Source organism: Stegodyphus dumicola, chromosome 12 (assembly GCF_044657685.1).
Source record: "Stegodyphus dumicola isolate Sdum_Otavi_A_Nest chromosome 12, ASM4465768v1".
NCBI classification, from domain to species: Eukaryota; Metazoa; Arthropoda; class Arachnida; order Araneae; family Eresidae; genus Stegodyphus; species Stegodyphus dumicola.
In genome coordinates, this window is record NC_140779.1 from 8,708,613 (window position 1) to 8,728,124 (window position 19,512).

The following is a 19,512-nucleotide window of genomic DNA, read 5'->3' on the forward strand; positions in this document are numbered from 1 at the left end:
CCAGATATAAACATGATCATTTTGTTAGTCAAATCACGCTTTGCGAAGCTGCCGACTGGCTCAACGGGCGCAGACCAGCCCCCTTTTCGGCTGGTGTTCTTGATGTGAATCCACTTTTCATTACAAGGGGCGATCCGCTCCAGAATTTTGTCCTTGCTTTAATATTTCAGCAGATCAATCCAGGTACGAACACATCTGTCCTTATCTGCCTGAGTCAGCTCATGCGGCACCCAGCGAGTGAACTTGTACGCCAAGCTTATGCGAGGCATAGCGCGACTAATGGACATGACACTAACGTCTAACTCCTTAGGAAGCTCTCGAGTGGTTGCATACCGAACTTCTTCCACAAGCTCTCGTATACGGGTCTCATTAACATCGACGATAGGCCGTCCAGAGAGCTCTGCTTCTTGAATGTCATAATCCTGGTTTTTGAACTTTCGGTACCAAACCGTCACAGTGTCATGTGATACAACATTAGTAGCTAAAGCTGTACACATGATTTGGTGAGATGCTGTAGCTGACGTTTTGCTCCAGAACTGGAAGTAAATGATGGTTCTAATCTGGTAGCGTAATAGTTCCATTTCATACACCTTGTGCTTAAAGGTAACGATATTTGTTTACAAATTTCGCAACACAGTATTCTAAAGCAAGTCGATTTCTTTCAAATGCCAAAATCTTTTGACAAAATATGATTAAACACGCCAACTGTTTGCGCAGACAGTATTTTCGGTGGCGGAAAACTTTCGTTAAAACTAAATAAATTGTAGAGTCATTAGTTTTTTTTACTTCCTTGTACGAAGTAAAAAGGAAGTATTGTAATCGCGAAAAGTTTCAGGTAGCATATTTCAACGAAATTTGACCGCTATCCAATGCAATTTAACGATGTTTTGCGTGATATCTGTACGTAAGGATAGAATAAAATACTCTTTTCCTTCAAAAAAATTATAAAACTGCTTTAAAATTAATTCTGAAGAGAATTTTTCGTGGCGTCTGTACGAACGTATGTATGTACGTGCGTACGTACGTACGTATCTCGCATAACTCAAAAACGAGTAGCCTCAGAACGTTGAAATTTTGTATATAGGACTGCTATAACATGTAGATGTGCACCTCGTATTTTGGTTGCAATCGGCCGCACCAAACGTATATAAATATATTTATATATATATCCACTCTATTACCCGGCTCAGTGAACTCAGTTTCTTTACTCTTATATGTTTGTAAATTGTACATTTTTTTCTTTAAAAATGATTGAATTATATTGTTTTTATCTTCCGGTTAAGGATTTTATGCCTTTAGTAAATCTGTGTGCAATATTTTTAGAATTATCAGCAATTTTAAAGTTGTTTAATTGTCGCTAAGCCTGTTTTTGATGGCGGCCATTGATGTTTACATTTGAAACGGGAGACTAGTGGATTTGTTGCCAATCTAGAGAAACTTAGCTTCGCAACAACAAAAATAACGCATTCATTTATTATTGCCAATTAAATCATGCTTAATTCTTTCTGGAATTTTTCGAGGAAATAAGCGTTTGAGATTGACTTCGTAATTTTTAATACAGATATTTTGAGTTTTTACGTATTTTTGCCTTCTCGCGAAGTAAGAACTGAATTAATTGAATGAGAAATACTCAATCGTCTGTGAAAAACTGTTTCTTTTTTGTTTTATTTGCTTAATTTCTTTTATACATAGTTCTAGCTTTATTATAGTATTTGAATAGAACATGTGGCAACGATTAGATAATTCTTTAAATGATATATATTTTGTGCATTCTGAGTTATAATACGAACGAAATATAATACTGTTAAGTAAACCTAGCGCCAGAGTGTCGCTATGGTAAACAAAGTGAATTTTAAAGAATGCATTTATTCTATTGTGGTTTATGCGCTGTCGGCGAAGTAGGTTTAATTCAATCTAATAAGTTTAAATAAAATGCAAGAAAAAATGCGTATAATTTAATATTTTGTACAAGGAAGTCATGTGGTGTACACATCAGATATTTTTTTTAAATGCTGGAGACGTGAAAAATATGCAGTGACCTCGTCGGAACTTGAACCCTGGACCTCTCGAATATGCGTCGAGTATGTTTCCAATTACACCATGAAGACATGGGGAATAGAGGGAGAAAATAACTTATAAAACCATACGAATAAAGGATTGCAATTAGATTGCCTGAGAGTGAATAATATTTACTTAAGCATATAGATTGATAATATACGTTAACGGTTCTGTGCAAGTGTCAGACAGAATTGTAACCAACGAAAATCTTTCTAAGCATGAGTCCTAAATCACCATGTTCGGGCATCATTGAATTCTAGCAAGTATCACTGCCATCAGTGAAGCGCTAAATTGCAAATGTACACTCGAAGCTGCAAATTACTTTATAAGCCGCACTTTTGTCCCCCGAAAACGCATATAAAAGTCAGGGGTGTCTCTCATAAAAGCGAATGATTCGAAACAGGTACATACAAACATGTGGCAACACAGCAGTGCGTATTTAACAATTAAATGTAAAATCCATTGAAGCTGGGTGAGCGTTGTATATGGGACTGTACAAGTTCGCTGCTTTAAAAGTCCATTCCGGAGACTTTATAATGAATGGAAGGGTACTGGACCTTACACCGAGATCCGCTGTAAGATCCTTATATGACCTTACACCGAAAGGAAATATCTGCAAGGAAGCAGAGGAACTTCTTAGTACCTCAAAATACTACATATGCTGCTTGTCGGAATTTCAAAAAATAGTTTTCGTGAGCTTTCTCTCATGAAGACATTCCTCCTCGTAAGAGAAATCGGCTCGTATACACGTTACACATGGAGAAAACCGAGTAAAGGTCCATGCAGTCAACCCGTTCGGAAATAATCCCTTCTGCCAGGATGATTATTACACTGTAAGACTTTTACAACAAAGTTAGGTCAGTGGTTATCTCAGGCGGCGCTCAGTGTTCAACGATTTTACCGCTCTTCCGCTAGTGAGGCTCAATTGTTAAAGAATTTTTGAGCTTTGGATTATTTAGTGTAGTAGACCAATGTTTCGAAAAATGGGATGGTTAGACAAAATGTTGGCGTCACGAAAATGTCACTCAGGTGCATAAGGGTATGAAACTAGAAGGTAAAGAAAAACCTTGTTCCAAAATAAAAATAACTGTTAGAAAAATAAAGTAAAAGACTATCTATATTGCTTGTAGAGTCTTCCGGTTATTTTGAAGCAACAGACATGAAAAATGAGCAATGCCTTCTCCGGGACTGGAACATGGACCTCTCGAATACGTGCGGAGTGTGTACACCAGCAAGGCATGCAGAAAGGAGAAAGGAGGGAGAAAATACTTTATCTTTTAGAACTGCGATATTTTCTCTTTGCTTTAATTTCACCCACGACGTTTTCGCCTTGCGTTATTTTCTCTGCGACGTTTCCGTCAGCGATGTTTTCGGCTTTAACCCTATAATAACAGTTTATATATTGACTTTACTTGCTTGTTTCTCAAAAAACTTCATTAGTATTTTCCGTTTAGAACTTTAATTCTTAAATGCTAATTTCTAAGGGTACCACTTTATTGGTATTTCTTTTTGGACATTCTTCACTTTTTACTTTTGGTTTTGACCTTTACCCTTGCCTGCATGAATGAGGAAATATGAATTGAATGATTGGAGAGTTAGGTTTGGAGGCAACTTTCCCTTGATAAGTCTGTCTCCTGCCTGCTCAACAGTCATTCACTTATGCATTTAAAAAAATTTTTTTTGGATTAATTTTAATTTGCTAAATTAGTGAATTTTTTTTCATGGATTGTTTTTGCACTTGATTTGCTTATGCTTCTGAATTTAAATGACATTGTAGATTGGTTCGAGAATTAAATCTTTTATATGTTTACAAATTTTTTTATATATTTAAAAAAAAATTTTTTTTGGCTTTAAATTTGCTTTTTTACTTTTTTACTTTTATACGTGTTTGTTAAAATTTAAATTTAAATTTGTTTAATTTTATATATGTAGTTAGTCTAACAATAAATATCTCTAACAATATTTAATGTCAGTTTATTGTCGTTCAAAAACCAATATTTAATAGGCGTGCAACGAACTCATGTGGTATCCCCATCAGATTTTGTATCGTGTCAAAACTATCTAAGACAAAATATGTATAATTCTAAACAGTTGCATAGGACAAGAATGGAGATTGCAACTTAAGTACAGTTCAAATTCTTCGTGTAAAAATAAAAAAAATCAGATGCTTAAAGAGTGTTATATTAAAAATAACAAAAAAAAAAATGTGAATGACAAAAATAAAATAGCCAAGTAATGTTTTAAGTATCGCTAAGGATGCTTCTTCTCAATAGATGGGACAGGAATTAATTTACTTTGCAAAGATTGTGCAATGGACGTTAAGAATTGAATTTAACTTTTTCCTTTTTGTTAATTTTCGTTTTCAGGTCTGTTTAACTACAATCACATGAAGTTCGAGATAGACAAAAAGAAAGGGGGAAATGAGGAGCCGTCCCTTTCCATGATGACCAAAGCAGCTATCAACATGCTTCAAAAAAATAACAAAGGATTTTTCTTAATGGTTGAAGGTAAGAAACAATTACTTTAATTCTGCACAAATTATGTATTGCAATTTTTTTGCTTTATCAAAATGCTTTTATTCATAATGTAAGACAAATAACTGAGTAATGTACTCTAAAATAAACCCAGTTATGATCTATATTTAAAAGGACATGTACCTGACGTTTGTTGCTCATCTTCATTGTAGATATGAACAAATAAGGAAAAAGATCAAAAAAATAATATTTTGTAACAGTGCAGTCAAAAGTCTTTAATCCGGACGTCCATTATCCGGAATGATCTATAATCCAGCCCTCAAAGCTACAGACTTTCTGCACCTGCGTCAACGCATAATGCATTAACGAATGCGCATAATACCTTTGCGCATGCGCATATGCGTCTACGCATCCGCATAATACGTTTACGCATGCGCGTTTAATGTATAACGGACGGTATAAGCTAAGCTAAAATTATCTAATTATCTATTTCAGTTAATGTTACAGATTGCGTTGTTCCTTAATCTTCTAATTGGATCCGGTTTATTATTTTTTGCAGACTGTTAGAGCAATTTTATAAAAGTAACCTTGAACTTTCGATTATGTCAAAAAGAATTTCCGATTCTGGAGCTACCAAAGGATCTACAAAGCGAAAGCATGTTCCGATGTACATCAAACAAGAAGTGGAATTGCTGCAAAAAATGGATAAAGGAATATCCTTTGATTCTCTAATCATTCCGAAATATGTTTATCAATTTCACGCTGCTCTGCGGGGGGGGGGCGGAAACGATGCGGCGCGCAATGAACTGGAAGTTGATCTGTCAGCACTATCCTTATCTTCAGGGCAGATGTTTTTATTTTTTTCGGCTTATAATTCCTTACTAAATGTAGTATTTCATCTCGATGTACTCCATCTTTGATATGATTTAAATCAAATTCCTTGTCATTATAAATATCACGAATACACATCAAATAGTTTTCTGGTTGCAATTTTCTAATTTCGACTATGCGTAATGTATGCTTTACGCATCCGCGCGTTGAAAGGAATGTTTAATAAAGTAAAGAAATAAATATAAAGCTTTTTTTTTTTTTTTTTTTTTTTTGTAAATTTTGATACCCTTTAGATCATAATTGCTCTTCATTTCATAAATTACGGTTTCATATTTTTAATTTTATAATTTCTGCATGCCATCTTACCAGATTTAAACTGATGATCTATAATCCGGAAAAACCGATAATCCGGAATCGCCGAAGTCCCGACGAGTCCGGATTAAAGACTTTTGACTGTAATACCTAATCATATTTCATTTTTCTTCATTATGAAATAAAAACGGACTACTTCATAACAAGGTACAGTTAGCTATTTGCTTAAGAGTTTTAAATAATAATAATAATAATGGAGTAAATATGCTCTTAGGCATATTTACTCCATTATGCAAATAAAAATTGGTACTAAAATTTCTTCTGTAGAAAATAATTTTTTTTTAATTTCATAACTTTTAAAGAAAGTAAATTTTTCTTCATAAATCCCGGAATACCTATTCTTCCGGATGAGCATATCTAGTGTTGTTTTTAATTTTCGTGAAAAGACTTTCGTCTATTTCAACGAGTTTGTTGGTTCCACTGATTTTCTTTCTTATACGGGGCATCAAAATATTTGCACATGCCTTCCTCAAGTTATTATTCCAGTCTACTGTCCTATTATGGCTGATTTCTAACTGAAGTTTGCAAAACTCAATCGACGTCAGTTCCTGACACCTCAAATAGATAAAACGAACAGCACTGAGGACGCGAGTCTTTAAACCATGTTTTGATTCTCAATCCTTTTTTTTCTCCGCAGCAAGAACGTACGTAACAATGCCGCATAGGAGCTTTGTTTCAGTCAAAAATTAAATTCATCGAATTATTTTAAGAATAAAGTCAATTGCTATGAATGATTCCTTACTCCTGAAAGAATTTTATGGCAACCTTTTCGTCATTAGGTAATTTCCAAATTCTGTAGTCCAGCATACAAAAAAAAAAAAAAAAAAATGGCGAAATATTGCAAAACAAAAAATAGCGTGGGATAATATTTAAAACAAAAACTGGAAATCTCTAGCCACGGTATTTGGCGTGTTGTTCAAGCCTTGTTTTCTTCATTTTTAATTGACCCCTCTCTAACGGAATAGTACTTAAAAATTAGCAGAACCATAATAAAGTAATACTGATTTCTTTAACTATTGTTAATACGTTTGACACACATTCTTCAATTGAATTTTAATACATGTTCATACGGGTAGGGTATAAACTCCGCGAAATTTGATCTAAGATCCCCTCCCCCCCCCCTCTTATCTAATCCATGAACTGCGCGACGTTTTCTGTCCTCTCTTTCTTTACCAAGAAGATTGGGTGCTACAAAAAGTCATTTATCGCCATTAGTGGGACATTTTATTGAGACTGCAATTCTATTTTCGTTTATCAATATTGTAAAAATTGTGCATACAAAACAAATATTAATTTAAAGTCTGGCGTGTGCTAAAGTAAAACTGAATTTCTTTTACACTCATTTTAAAGTTTTATGATGCTTAAAAGAATGATGAGCCAGGTCTTTTTTTATTCTCTGTAAGAATTAAAAACTTATATATATATATGAAATGTAATTTCTCATACATTATTTGTTTTGTGCAGCCGGGGCAACAGGAATGAGACAAATTTTAGAATATAAAGTGCTAGGTTTATTTTAGCATCCATCTCACAAGCGTTCTAATCGTACCTTGAGCAGAAGCCGTACTTATACATATGTGTGCGTCACGAGGCTCCTCCAATCAGCGATATTAATTGAAATCACGAGGTGACGCTATCCTCTCATCAGGAGTGTTCTAAAGGACTTTATGTAATATGACAGATTTATGAGTTTGGCGATTTGGCGGGCGCCAACAGGTTAATATATTTTATACTAAAGAAAGGATTTCGCCAAAATTTAGGAACAGGGATGCAATTTAGGTAGAGAATCGCCAACACATTATTAAGCAATATTATTAGAATTTAATTTAATCAAATGATTTAAAAATATCATTACATATATATATATATCAGTTTGAATAATAAAATTGATTGAATAATGACATACACAAAACTGATGCATAATCAACCTATCAAATATCGGATTTGTAGCGCACCAATCTCTTTAGATAGCAGAATGGTTTTCACTATCAAATTTACCATTTTAGGTAAACAGTTCTAATTTAATTTAAACAATTCTCTTTATTAAATCTAAAAATTGAATTTTTTAAGTGATTCTAAATTCACACTAATATTATTGCAATATATTGCTATATTAAGCTTTCCATTTTTAGGCAATGAAGTTATTTAACCAATTGTTGTTTATTATTTATAGTTATTTTAAGTTTATTTAACTTTCTTACCAGTTCCATATTTTAATACTAGAAACGTTTAAATATTTATTCTGTTTTCCACTTTCTCTACCTGATGTACTTTGGCATACATTTAATTTCTAATGCACATTTAATTAATAAATTGATAATTATGAGCGTCTGTAGAATTTCAATTAACAAAAAAATCGAACTCCCTTATATTCATATCTTGGGATTTTCTGTTCCCTTTTAATGCATTCCTTTTTCACATATTGTTGCACTGTATTCAAGTTTCATATGTATGTTATCAGAATAATTAAAACTTATTTACAATTTATACGTCAAAGTTCCAAACGCATACTAATGTTTTTATAACTGATTTCATGCTAAGCTTTTTTTAATTTAACTATTAATTTCTGCAAACATTTGCATGATTACTTTAATTGACAAAAAATATTTCTAGCACACTTTGATACGGAATAATCTTTTGCACGCCAGTAAACGATACTAAATTTTCCAGTCTAGTTCAGGCATCATGATTATTATTGATGTCATTTATAAAAAATACAATTGGTATGCTTTATAATTATTTAATTTATGATATTATTATAATATTCTTTGCTGTAATATTGTAATTAATGAAAGATGTTTGTAATGCTAATATGTATGTTTACTAATACCTTTTATTTTCTTTGTTAGTTCTTGCATTTATTACTGTTATTCAAGTAATTAGCTGCTTGTTAAATATTCTTTACTTGTTCTTGTGATTGTGATATATAATTCTATTTCTTTATTAGTCCAAAGGGGCTTTGTCCCTGAAGGACTATTGTTTTCGTTTTGCGATTTTGCGTCGGACTCATAAACGTCGGTTCACTTTTCAAACTGTTGCAACAAAATGTTAGAATCCTGCATTATATTTGAAGAAATTAAATAATGAAAAATCTGCATAAATGATTGTCTATTTCTCGCATTGTGATAAAACAATGGTACATAGAGCCATCGAATTTTGAATGACGAAATTCTACTGCGAATATGGGCATCTGAAATCCCAAATTTGGAATTTGTTTTATTATAGATTTTATATTTTGTAAAACTTTAACGAATTTTTGATTTACAAACTCAATGCTTTAAAAGCGAGAAATGGCTACGTTATATAGAAAAAAAAATACTTTTATCTCCAGCTCGCGAGACTGTGTTTATCGGAAATTCTAAAGATATGCTTAATTTAACATTATTTTGCGATATTGCTCTTGAACTGAATTTTATGGTTTAAGTGCAAAGAACATGATATTTAATAAATAAAGGTAACACTCAAAACGTTAAAAAAACGCCCCTTTGGACGTAATTTAAAATCTGAAACATTTCAGATTTTTATTTTATTTATTTATTTATTTATTTATTTATTTTGTTTTCCTCTTGGCTACAATTGGCTTCGAAAAGTAAAATTGTAACTATGTAGGCAACGGGGGGGGGAAGAAATTTTGATTCGCGCAGTTTACTATAGCAGGACGAGGGGGGATTTTCATTCGCGCAGTTGGAGTACTCCCATTCATATGTATATTCATGTAATTTCATATATTAATAAAATAAAAATTAACTTTTTCCCATGCATAATGTAACTACGAACCAGCTTCTCTTAGAAAATCCTCAATGAAAGCGTCCTTCCCTTATGCTTATAGACTTGACGTGCTTTCTCATTATAAGTCAATCCAATTAATAAGAATGTATTTCAGTAAGGTAATTAAATTTCCAACTGGCAGAAAGATATGAGGATACTTCCCTATTACAGCGGCCCTCGACCTTACACAGCTGTGGTTTCGCCTAACTCGTGAAGCGTGAATGGTAAAAATAAAACAACAAAGTATATAATAATTAGAAAGCTCGGCAGTCGAACGAAATGACCGCTGTTCTAGATTTTAAAAATTATAATTAAAATGATTTGTACAAAGGTGTCCGCTAATTCAAACTGAATTACCCAGGGCAGGCGGCGAGGACGCCCCTTTGCTTATTGCCCCACGGGGTTTTTCCCTTTTACTTGCTTAATTGCTTAGAGTGCCACAGGCGGTACATTTCTTAAGAGCCACCGCTAGCTCAATAAATAAAGGTGATTTAAATAATAAAATGTGAATTCACATGTCAAAGATCTCTTTGTACACAACATTTCTTGTGTAGATCTTTCCATCATTTTTAAACTCGCCTTGCAGAGGATCATCCATTATTTTTAATTATACGTCCGTTCTTTCACTAACTCTTGAACAGGCAACATAAAGTTGACCATGTCCAAATGCAGGCTCAGGTCAAAAAATGCCAACACGCTTAAGCGTTTGGCCCTGAGACTTATCGATGGTCATAGCAAAGGCAAGTTTTACAGGAAATTGTCTACGTCTCAATAGAAACGGCGACCCTGTGCCGTGGCAACTTGACCCCATCGGCTAGAGCAGTTACGCAAGCAACCCATAAACTATCGGCAACAAACAGACACCTAAGCCGCATATAATAAAAATATTTATTTATTTCATTTTATTCTTTTTCATCGTTTCCAGTCGCATATTTCCGAATTCTATTATATATAGATGTTAAATTTATTTATTAAGTGTTAAATGCACGTGCTCTTGTATTTTTAATTTTTCCGGCTTAGCTTTCTCATAATATTCGTCCCGCGCTGCACTGCACGGGGAATAAAACGATTTACAGTTACAAAAGCAACCAATAAACTATCGGCGACAAACACTTAAGCCGCATATATATAAGATGAAGGTCGGAGTATTATTTAATTATATGAAGGAGTCGGAGTCGGTCATTTTCCCTACCGACTCCACAACCCTGCCAATTAGGACCAGAGATGCATATGGACGTCTAAACCAGCTCAAAAATCACTATTTTTGGACAGTTTCCATTTCGTAAATTGTTACTTAACATATAGTTACTTACCTTATAGGTAACATTAATAAGACAGAAGAATTGCCTAACTTACAAATTAATCAAACTGTCCATAGGTAAAAAGAAAAGGTGGAAGACCTTTCTATTGATGAAATAAGACGTCAGAGGATGTCAAAGTTAAAAAAAAAAAATGAAAACAGAAAAGCTACAAAAGAAGTACAAAGCAATAAAGTACAATAAATAACACAGCAAAACCGAAATTACTCATGCAAAACCGAGAAGGTAAAGAAGTTTAAAAAAAAATATATGTAAGGACTGCTGAGGATTAAAACATAAAATAGTTAGCCATTTAGGTATTTATATATGTACCATACACTATGTACTTCGACGAATTTCCAAGATTTAAGAAAAATAAAATGTTTCAATAAGGATGTTGCGTGTAAAGCTTCAAATGAATTTTAATCTGGTAAAAGCTTCGAATTTGGGTTCCTTTAACTTTTCTTATGCGATCCACTTTAGGGTTTCATCGTTTTTCGACTGTATTATCCTTGTCAAGAGATTGCGAAGCTGCTCTTGTTCCTTTTCTCGAAAGTGATTTAACTAGTATGACACATTTTTTTATGTTATGTTCCATAAAAACCTCTACGGATTTCTTCTATCTTTGATTTTACAGTCAAGTAGTTTTTATATAGAGTTCCCCATTAAAGAATTCTACGGAATGTCACTTAATTTGAGAAAATTTATGCCTTTGATGCCATTGTAAAAATTTTGATGTGTGCACCACATGACTTCTTTGAGCGGAATATTAAATTATATTTACTTTTTGCTGCATTTCATTTAAACTTATTTCCTCGAATTTCATTAGACAGATTTCTCATTCAATTAATTTATTTCTCACTTCGCGGCAAAGCAAATGTACATAAAGCCTTAAAATATCTTTATTAAAAGTTGAAAAACATAAAAAAAATATAAAATACCAAATACAGTTAAAACAATTTTAAAAAATTACAATTAAAATTACAGTTTCTACGCAAAAACGAGCCATTTTTCGACAAATTTTTCGGTGCATTTTTCGGCAAATTTTTGTGCACCGAAAAAAGCCAAGGCAAATTTTTCGGTGCACAAACAAAGTTTATTTTTCGTCCCACTCAGCAAAAAGACACTGAAGGTGCAGAAACTGACGACACTATTTTACTAAGTTTCAAACGTAAACATGTAAGGATCCTAAGTTTTACTAACGTTTATTTTACTTTAAATCTTTACTATCACTTCTTATTTTCTACTTCCGGCCAGAATTAAAAGCTTTTAACTTATTTATGCAAATTTGTCTTGCTAACGCCAAGTACTTAAGTTGTGGCTTTTTGCCAAGCAAGAGAGAGGAAGGAGTTATTAGAAGCAGGCCGCTTGCCATAGCAGTTTTACTCGTTTGCTGGTTGCCTTCAAGGCCAGAGGTTTAATCCTCTTGATAATTTTAAACGTATCGTAGTTTTAGCAGCTCTCTGTACTACATACGGCTTCTTGTTAATTAACGGCCAATCTTAAAGTAGGCACTTGTATATTAATCCAAAGTTAGTTTAGTTAGAGTTTTAGTTAATATTTTTATATTCTTACGTTCAGACCACAAGTGGTTGGTCTCTGTATTCCGAAGTCCGGAAATCTGAGTAAAGATAGAAAAATAAAGGGTTTCGTATACCCTTCCTGCGTGTATTGTCTACTTCACAATTTATTGAACATAGCTTTAGTAAGCTCCCTGTTTCGAGTCAGGACAGTTCATGTTTCCAAGGCAAGTAAAGAGGAATACCAGTCCTGATAAACAAATATGGCTGCTTTGGTTAAAAAATTGAACTTAGCCGCAATTAAACAACTTTTAAATTGTTGATAATTCTACAAGTATTGCATGCAGATTAAAGGCATGAAAACCTTAACCGGAAGATAAGAATAACATTATTCAATCATTTTGAAAATAAAAAATGCACTTTCAAAACCAATATATAAGAATGAAAAAAACTGAGCTCAAGGAGTTGAGTAACAGAGTGGGTAAAAAGGCTTTTCCCCAAATTAAATTCCATCCCCATTTTGAACAAATCAATCTTTTTAATAAAAGGTTCATGTTTTAATTTTTTTTAATCGAACTCAAATAATCGTAAAATAAATAAGAACTCTTTAATAGCTTGTCCGTCTCTGAGGACAAAATTTCTTTTTTAGATTCAAAGAAAACCTCACAATAATCAACCCCATCCATTAAATTCTCAAGCAAACTTCGTTCACTTGGCTTATTAGGGAAAATTTCATAACCTTGTGCCCATGTCCAAATCCTGCATAAGATATTGGTCTTTGAAAACGCATAACGTCTTTGAGGTATGGGGATATTTACAATATTTTTTAGCCGAAAATCCTACCAAGATGCTAATGATAAGGGAAGAAGTTCTGGGATGAAGATGGGCAAATCTTGTAAGGTTTATCCTAAGTTTTTAATAGTTAAAGCTATTTTCCTGTCCTTCCTAATTTCAGCTTACAATTTCCTCCCAGAATGTGTTCTTAGAATCGCGTTTAATGAAAATGAGTAATATTTAAGTTCCATTAACTTCGAGAGAGAGCCTCAGAGTTTCTGACTAGCGCGCGTTCACCTTTTGGTTACGTCTCTCTCTAAGCTAAAACTACACTTGGCCGTATTTCAGACCCTTGATAGCTTCGCTAGCTTATTCGATATTTAGGGGCCAACTACTTAGAATTTTGATAGCATCGGCTATATCTTTTTATTTAAGCATTAGTTAAGTTTGATTTCTTATTACTTTGAGTTCAAGCCCAAGTGGAGGCTTTGCTGTACGCCCTGAGAAAGGGGCCGTCTGTTCAATTCTTATTTTGAGAAATAAAGGGTAATTAACTCTTCTCGAGTTTTCGCTTCTGTTCCTGAACTAAAGCGATTATTCGCTTAAGTGTTCACGAGATTCCTACATATTAAGCTGCTAGATAAAAGGGTAGAACCCCACAATCTGTACTGTCATTTATGAAATCCCCCCAGGCCAATGACAGGTGAAATCCTTTCCTTTTGACCGCGACAAAATTCTTGGATCTGATTTGGCTGTAATTCAGATCAAGAGGATTAATTAGTAACAGTAATAACAATACGATTTTCGTGTAGCCTTTTGCTGTAGCTCGTGAACACTCACGTAACTGGTGTCTGTTTTAATATTTGAATACCTGTATCGAAGTCCGATTATGCTGTAGTATCTGGTTGACGATGACGGTGAATGTGATTCTTAATTCTCTGAAAGTTTATGACTGGATCTAAATTTACAGTGTTAACTCAGAATGAGGAGAACAGAGAAAACTCGAATGCAAGCATTATTTTGATCTATGTTATCATTACATCCATTCAATACGTCCAGTACCTAGTTTAGTAGTTTGTTTGATTACGGCAGCTCCTAAGGGGAAGCATGCCTTCATGGAGGATTTTCTAAGAGAACTGGCTCGTATACACGTTGCACATGAGGAAAACCCATGAAAGCGCCTATGCAGCCAGTCCTTTCGAGGGGATTCGAACCTCGGAATATCTTAGTACCTAATTTTGAATCGGAGTATTTATCTGATTTCTTTGAAATTCTTAAAACTGTTCCTAGTGGAATTAATATTGTTACATGCTGAGGATTTAGGAGATAACTATCTCTCCTGTGCCAGCTGTTCGGTGGTGCCAGATGGTTCCGGTGCCAGATGCTCGGTGGATTCCTTTCCATTTAGGCATCAATAGTAATGTTGGCCGGAACTCACTTACTATGAAGTATACACTAATAAACTAAACTCAGTGTCAGTATCGTAACAGCCCTAGCGGGCCACGGCCTGCCGTGCCCTTTTTCTGCTTTCTTGACCTTTGGGGCCAGGAGGGCATCAGCACATGCCCTGGTCAGCTTGTCGCAGGACCCCCGGTGTTTAGTCCCCGAGCGAACTTGGTACTCATTTTATCGACCCACTTAAGGGATGAAAGGCCTTGCCCAGCCCGGGGATCGAGCCCCGGACCTGTGCCGCAGCTGCGCGACGCGTTAGCCACTTCGCCACCGGACGATCAGTATACACTAATAGTCCTTTTAATTTCGTAAATCATCGGTCCCCATTTTTCATCTGAAAATTAAATATAATTATGGACCCAACTTTTTAACATAGGTGTTAGAAAGGTGTTTCGTAACATAGGTGTTTAACATAGGTATTTACATAGGTATTTTATAGCATAGGTGTAATAGCTACTACTCCAGAATATAAGTGTTTATTAGTCCAAAGGGGCTTTGTCCCTGAAGGACTATTGTTTTCGTTTTGCGATTTTGCGTCGGACTCATAAACGTCGGTTCACTTTTCAAACTGTTGCCACAAAATGTTAGAGTCCTGCATTATATTTGAAGAAATTAAATAATGAAAAATCTGCATAAATGATTGACTATTTCTCGCATTGTGATAAAACAATGGTACATAGAGCCATCGAATTTTGAATGACGAAATCCTACTGCGAATATGGGCATCTGAAATCCCAAATTTGGAATTTGTTTTATTATAGATTTTATATTTTGTAAAACTTTAACGAATTTTTGATTTACAAACTCAATGCTTTAAAAGCGAGAAATGGCAACGTTATATAGAAAAAAAAAATACTTTTATCTCCAGCTCGCGAGACTGTGTATATCGGAAATTCTAAAGATATGCTTAATTTAACATTATTTTGCGATATTGCTCTTGAACTGAATTTTATGGTTTAAGTGCAAAGAACATGATATTTAATAAATAAAGGTAACACTCAAAACTTTAAAAAAACGCCCCTTTGGACGTAATTTAAAATCTGAAACATTTCAGATTTTTTTTTTTTTTTTTTTTTTTTTTTTTTTTTTTTAATGGTCAGCTTCTGAGACGGGTTTATAGTTCTTGCGCTGTAATAAACTAAATGGTGACCAACTGAGTAATAGAAGTTTTCGGAAAAATAGCTGTGAATCGTTTAAGATCGAATATTTTAAAACTGAAAGTATTTTTCGAGTATAAACTGACATTGTTTAGTGTTTTATGACATGACGATTTAATTTTATGATAAATAGTTTTTTTTTTTTTTTTTTTTTTTTTTCAGTTTATTACAGCTTTTTTATTTGTACTGTTCTAAAGCTGCTCTTATATTGGCCCTATTGTAGAAATTAGTCCCAACTAATACTACTTCAGATTAAAGCTACTTCAGATTGCATTTTCTGTGCTGTATATTGTATATTTAATTATTAATAATTAATAACAATAATAATTGGTGTTTATTTATTATTATAATTGTATTATATTCCTGTGAGGTTCTTCTTTCTCTGTGTCTCTCTTCCCCCCTTTTTTTTTTCAGTTCAGTTTAGTTACATGCACATTAGTCGATGTCCGTTTCGGCTACAAAAGCCCAAAGAGAAATCGGCATCATTTTAAACATCAAGATGTTGAAATGGAGACTTTGAATTCCAAATTCCACCTCGCTATATATTAAAAAAAATTGAATTTGTTTAATTTTAAAAATAAAATCTGAAAGCTTTCATATTTTATATTACGCCGTGTGGGGCGTTTTTAAACGTTTTGTGTGCTATCTTTATTTATTGAATATCATGTTCTTCGCACTTAAACCATAAAATTCAATCCAACAGAAATAACGCAAAATATTTAAAAGAGCTTTAGAATTTCTGGGGCACAGTCTCGCGCGCTGGAGATAAAAATGTTTTTTTTTTCTTTTGTTTCCTGTATAGTTTTGTCATTCCTCGCTGTTAAATCGCTGAGTTTCTTAATCAAAACTCATAAATGCTTTACAAAATAGGAAATAAATAATAAAACAAATTCCAAATTCCAAATTTGGGCTTCCAGATGCCTATATTCCTATTCGGGTGGAGATGTACGTTATTCAAAATTGGATGGCTCTAGAATCCGTTGTTTTATCACAATGCGAGAAACATATATACATTCATGCAGATTCTCCATTATTTAATTTATTTAAATATTATCACCCTTTAAAAAAAGGGTGATAATATTAAGTGGCAATAATTCGAAAAGTCAGAAGTCGTTTATAGTGAAACGCCAGAAAATGCCAAAACGAAATTAATAAACCTTTTGAAACCTTTTGGGCTAACGGCCTCTGACCTAAAAAACTTTAAACTTCTATTTATGTCATGCAACGATATACATCACATTTATTGAAGTATCTTTCAATGTTTTACACCTAAATATTTTTATACACAGTAAAACCCCGAAATTAAAAAAGGAAAACTCGCCTGATGTGTAAGCATAATTTGATTTAAAATATTTGCGTTTTCTCGGCAAATTTGAGCAGATAATGCCTTATTATGTTGTTATACTGCTAATGTTCGGAATAACGTCCGTGAACTTCAAGTATTCACGCAATAATGTACGGTTGGTATCACGCGATGACACTTATTTAAAATAACACACCTCAGCTTAACGACATAATTTTCTCAACCCAACGAATGATATTTACTACGCTCAAGCACTTCCATTATTGGTGTAGAAGATATAGTAATATGTAAGGGAAAGATCTGATGTTTGAAAAGGTTAAAATTCTTTCTGTCTGATCACTAAAACTACAGTGCGACGTTAACTGTTAAATATGCTCCTCCATTCTATTTTAACCGTGAGAAATATCCACGTACCTTCAGGGCTAAAGACTAAAACATACTTACGCCTGTAAATATCTAGAGACATCTAGAGCACTCTGAGTAGAAGGAAAAGGGTATAAAAACTGAATAGATTTATTATTCTGTTTTAAGATAGGGCATAGGTAACAACTTTCCGAGAATGCAATGGCACTTTGAGAAAGATATATGGAACCATAAAAAAGATGAGATGATCGATAAAAAGAATTTTTAAGGATAAATGTTTTAGCATTCTTTATTTTGTTAAGAGCTGTGCAAAATCCAATTTTTTTTCGGATTAATTTCATTTTAAGAGCATAATGATTTCTGTGAAACACAATAAAGATTTCCATTTTCATTAGAAAGAAAACTGAGAGAATAATGTATTCGACCGGGAAACAATATCGACAGCTTTCCGGATAGGGTCTTCTGGAGAGGACGTCGGCGTTTCCATACGACTATCCTCTTCTATGACGGATAGTTATGTCATATTCCTGGAGACTTTGTCTGGAGGGTAGTGGCGCAAGGGCCATCTTGGTAGTGGCGTAGTCATCTTGGTAGTGGCGTAGTGGCGCAAGGGCCATCTTGGTAGTGGCGTAGTGGCGCAAGGGCGATCTTGGTAGGTAGGTTATGGAGGACTGGAACGCCTGGTGTCTAACAGAGGTACACAAGCATGTGTTCTACGCCCTCCTCTAACTACAGGAAAAGCTTTCTGGAGCCACACGAGGCTGCACCAGGAGAGTGGCCATCTTGGTAGGTAGGTAGGTGACGGAAGACGGGGACGCCTGGTGGCTACCAGAGATAAACAGGCATGTGTCCCTCGCCTTCCACTATCTAATGGCAACAACTCCCTGTGGCCTCAAGAGTCCACACCGGGAGCTTATTAAGGGTGCAGGAGTTTACATGGCCAAACAGGGGCGACTTATTAACATTGCTTGACTAATTACATAATTACAGGTATGAGACTTGTGGGACGGATTTACAGGTGAGGGGCTCAGAGCTAGGTACTAAATGTATGCAAACACAAAAACATGAAAATGTACAGAAAACACACACGCAGAGGGGAAAAAAGGGGGAGAGGGATACACTTGATTAACACTGAAGACTTATGACAAATAAAGCACACTTAAAAAATAATAATACACATATACCACATGTCAGATACATATTTGGCCTCAGTGATCACATATACTGTACATTGTGGGGTGTGTTTACAGACGAGGGGCCATAAGATGGGAATAACATGTGATTGCTGGAGATTGATATGGAGGACACGTAGAGGTCCGGCGAATATATATTTGTGGAGCGCATAGGTTGCTGAGTATATGAGCCATCTTGGTAGTATATGGCCATTTTGGTAGTGGCGCAAGAGCCCTCTTGATGGGAGATGAAGATGGCCCATCAAGATGGCCTTGCGCAAGCCAGAGCAGTTTGGATGATAGCCAAAGAGAGAGTTTTTAGATAAGCTGCCTCCTTCTTGTGGTCTCCGTGACCCCAGAAGTAGGCACCCTGGGAGTGGGGACTCTCTTTTCTCTGGACAGCTTTTTGACTAGATTTCCAATCTCTCACCTAATAGGTGTCGTTCTCAATCATCACCTCTTACACTACTTAATTGCCTCAGCGGAGGTTCTCCTGCCTTCCTCTCAGGTCAAAGAATTGCTGAAAGACTTTTCTCGTCCCATGTGCTGACTTCTTATTCACCTCTTGGATCTTTAAAACCGTAACGGTTCTTTAGCTTATGGTGTTCTCCCCTTTCATGTAACAGCTAAATGTGTAGGAACCTCGTGAACAGATAAGCGAATAATCGCTTGAGTTTGGGAACAGAGATGTAAAACTCAAAAAGGGTTAATAACCCTTTATTACTCAAAATAAGAATTGAACAGTCGGCCTCCTTTCTCAGAGCGCACAGCAAAGCCTCCAGTTGGGCTTGAACTCAAAGTAATAGGAAATAAAACTTAACTAATTCTTAACTAGAAAGATATAACCGAGGCTATCAAAATTCTAAGTAGTTGGCCCCTAAATATCGAATAAGTTGGCGAAGCTGTCAAGGACCTACGGAGCGTAGTGACAAAGAGCTTAGAGAGAGCCAAAAGTCGAATGCGCGCTAGT

At 34.7% G+C, this 19,512-nt stretch overlaps 1 protein-coding gene across 2 annotated transcripts in view; it reads left to right on the forward strand.

Moving 5' to 3' along the window:
- Window positions 1-19,512, forward strand: part of LOC118189222 (alkaline phosphatase, tissue-nonspecific isozyme-like) — a 237,469-nt gene that overhangs the window by 191,000 nt on the left and 26,957 nt on the right. For both annotated transcript variants that reach the window (XM_085827457.1, XM_085827456.1), the window contains exon 6: window positions 4,425-4,565. In XM_085827457.1, the coding sequence (XP_085683583.1) occupies window positions 4,425-4,565 (141 nt within the window). The remainder of the gene's footprint in view (window positions 1-4,424; window positions 4,566-19,512) is intronic.